Source organism: Gavialis gangeticus, unplaced genomic scaffold (assembly GCF_001723915.1).
Source record: "Gavialis gangeticus isolate Ggan-Ray unplaced genomic scaffold, GavGan_comp1, whole genome shotgun sequence".
Classification (NCBI taxonomy): domain Eukaryota; kingdom Metazoa; phylum Chordata; order Crocodylia; family Gavialidae; genus Gavialis; species Gavialis gangeticus.
Window position 1 is genome coordinate 7,755,627 of NW_017729023.1, and position 2,173 is coordinate 7,757,799.

Genomic DNA, 2,173 nt, shown 5'->3' on the forward strand with positions numbered 1-2,173 from the left:
GGTATGGTCGGGGGTAGGGGAGGATCCTTGGAATCCCTTGAATGTGCGAGTCCCTGGAGCTGTATGTTGTGGCAGCAAGCAGGGCCAGCCCTGCTCAGCCCCATAGCATGCAGCTCCCCATGCTCCCATCCCAGTCCCTGGCCGTAGGCTGCAGCAGTATGTGGGACCAGCCCCACCCAGTCCCATAATACGCAGCTTCTCCACTCCTGCCTGAGTCCCTGGCTGCACATGGTGGCAACATACAGGGTCAGCCTCACTGGCCCCCAGCTCCTGCCTTAGTCCCTGGCTGCATGTAATGGCAGCGTGCAGAGCCAGCCCTTCCCAGCCCCATAGCTGCAGCTCCCATGCTCCTACCCCTGTCTGCACGTGGCGGCAGCATGCAGGACCAGCCCAACCCAGCCCCATAGCACTCAGCTCTTACCCAAGTTCCCGGTTGCATGTAGTGGTGGCAGCGTGTGAGGCCAGCCCCATCTGGCCCCATAGCACACAGCTCCTGCAGCATGTGGGGCCCGCCTGGCTGACCTCATAGTTCATGGTTCCCCGTGCTTCTGCCCCCTTCCCCCAACAGGAGTCCCTGACCCCCTGTCTGGCGGGGCCATACGTGAATTTACATTCTTCCAGGTGACCAGGCAAAAGCTCTGCCAGGCAGAGGCTTCTAATCTCCAGCGCCCGCTGGGGCTGGGGCGGGCCAGGCCAGGCCAGGTTGGGGTGGGCCAGTGTGGTTGCTTAGCAGCTAGAGCCACACCTCCTGCATGGAGGCACCAGCTTGTAGAGGGGCAACTCAGGGCCAGGGCTTACAGAGGGGCCCGCAGGCCAGATGGAATTGCCTGGTGGGCCAGATTCAGCCTGCAAGCCATATTTTGCCCGCCCCTGCTTTAAGGCAGGCTGCACAAAATGCTTCGTAAGTGCTGTAGTGGTGTTGACAACTGTATACTGAATGCATCTCAAAATAAAGAAAATAATCTAGCCTTTTGCTGCTAGCGTTTTATTTATGACTTGTTAGCCAAACCTGTTGACAGGGACTACATAACTTAATGCCCATGGGATTAAGGGTGGTGGAATTGTACCAGTTGCTGCCTGGATAAGACATTCCAACGAATACATGGAACTGACATGATAGGTAGCATGGTCAGTGGGGCTGGCAGCTGCTGTAATTGAGATGTTGCTTCTCTGTTCTTTTCCACTTCCATTATTTTCTCTTTAATGTCAGAGTTTTTAAATTGATTAACTGTATAACACTGTTTATATTACAGCAATAATACCTTCGACCAATTAATGGAGTAAGTGTATTAAATCTTCAGAAAGTGAAAGGCAGATGGTGGACAGTCCTGTGATAATGGCAGCTGTATATTAATAAATGAAGCTGGCTCCTATGGTTAGTTAATACCAAACCCAAGGATCTTTTGAATTGATGTTTTAAATGACCTTGAAGTGTAAAAGCCTGTGCAAGTGCTTTAGGAAAAAGCCCAAAACCAATACTGAGTTGTTATTATGCTGCTATTGCGTGCATTCTGGAGCATGTTTAACACCAAAACAAATTTCAGCTTACCTCTATAATTACATATTTTCTTTCCCAAAATGCAGTTAGCACTTCGAGTGACTAAAGTTGTGCATATTTTCTGATGCCAGTGATGGTATGGTTAGCAGAGGCCTCATGTATATCATTATATGATACTACATACGCAGGAATGTTGGGAGATTTGTGTTTGCACATGCTTATTTTCCATGAACGGGATGTTCTTTTTTACCAGTGTTTCATATTCATCACAATATGGGATGAATGCTTTGTTTGGTATTTTAGAATTTCAGAAATTATGGAGGAGCATTCCTGTGGATTCTATGGATGAAGAGAAAATTGAAGAGTATCTGAAACGACAGGGTATTTCTTCCATGCAGGAAGCTGGACCAAAGAAAATAGTAAGAGTTATAAATTGCAAGTCTTTGAAAAGGGACCTTTTTCCTTAGCAACTCCAATATTACTTTTAGTAGAAAAAGAATCAGCTAAAAGGAACATGCAATTACTGCATATAATACTCACTTAACTAGGGTCAGATCCAAAGATAGTAACTCTAGCAATACGGCCAGCAGGTTTATGTTCTTAGAACTTGCTGGGAGGAGTATCCTCAAAGTGTCAATAATGAGAGGCAATGGGGAAACAGTAAAAGCCACTGCA

General features: G+C 47.6%; 1 protein-coding gene across 2 annotated transcripts in view; it reads left to right on the plus strand.

Annotated features, from left to right (window-relative positions):
* Positions 1–2,173, plus strand: part of GTF2E2 (general transcription factor IIE subunit 2) — a 112,839-nt gene that overhangs the window by 100,465 nt on the left and 10,201 nt on the right. For both annotated transcript variants that reach the window (XM_019516782.1, XM_019516781.1), the window contains exon 7: positions 1,802–1,917. In XM_019516782.1, coding sequence (XP_019372327.1) covers positions 1,802–1,917 — 116 coding nt within the window. The remainder of the gene's footprint in view (positions 1–1,801; positions 1,918–2,173) is intronic.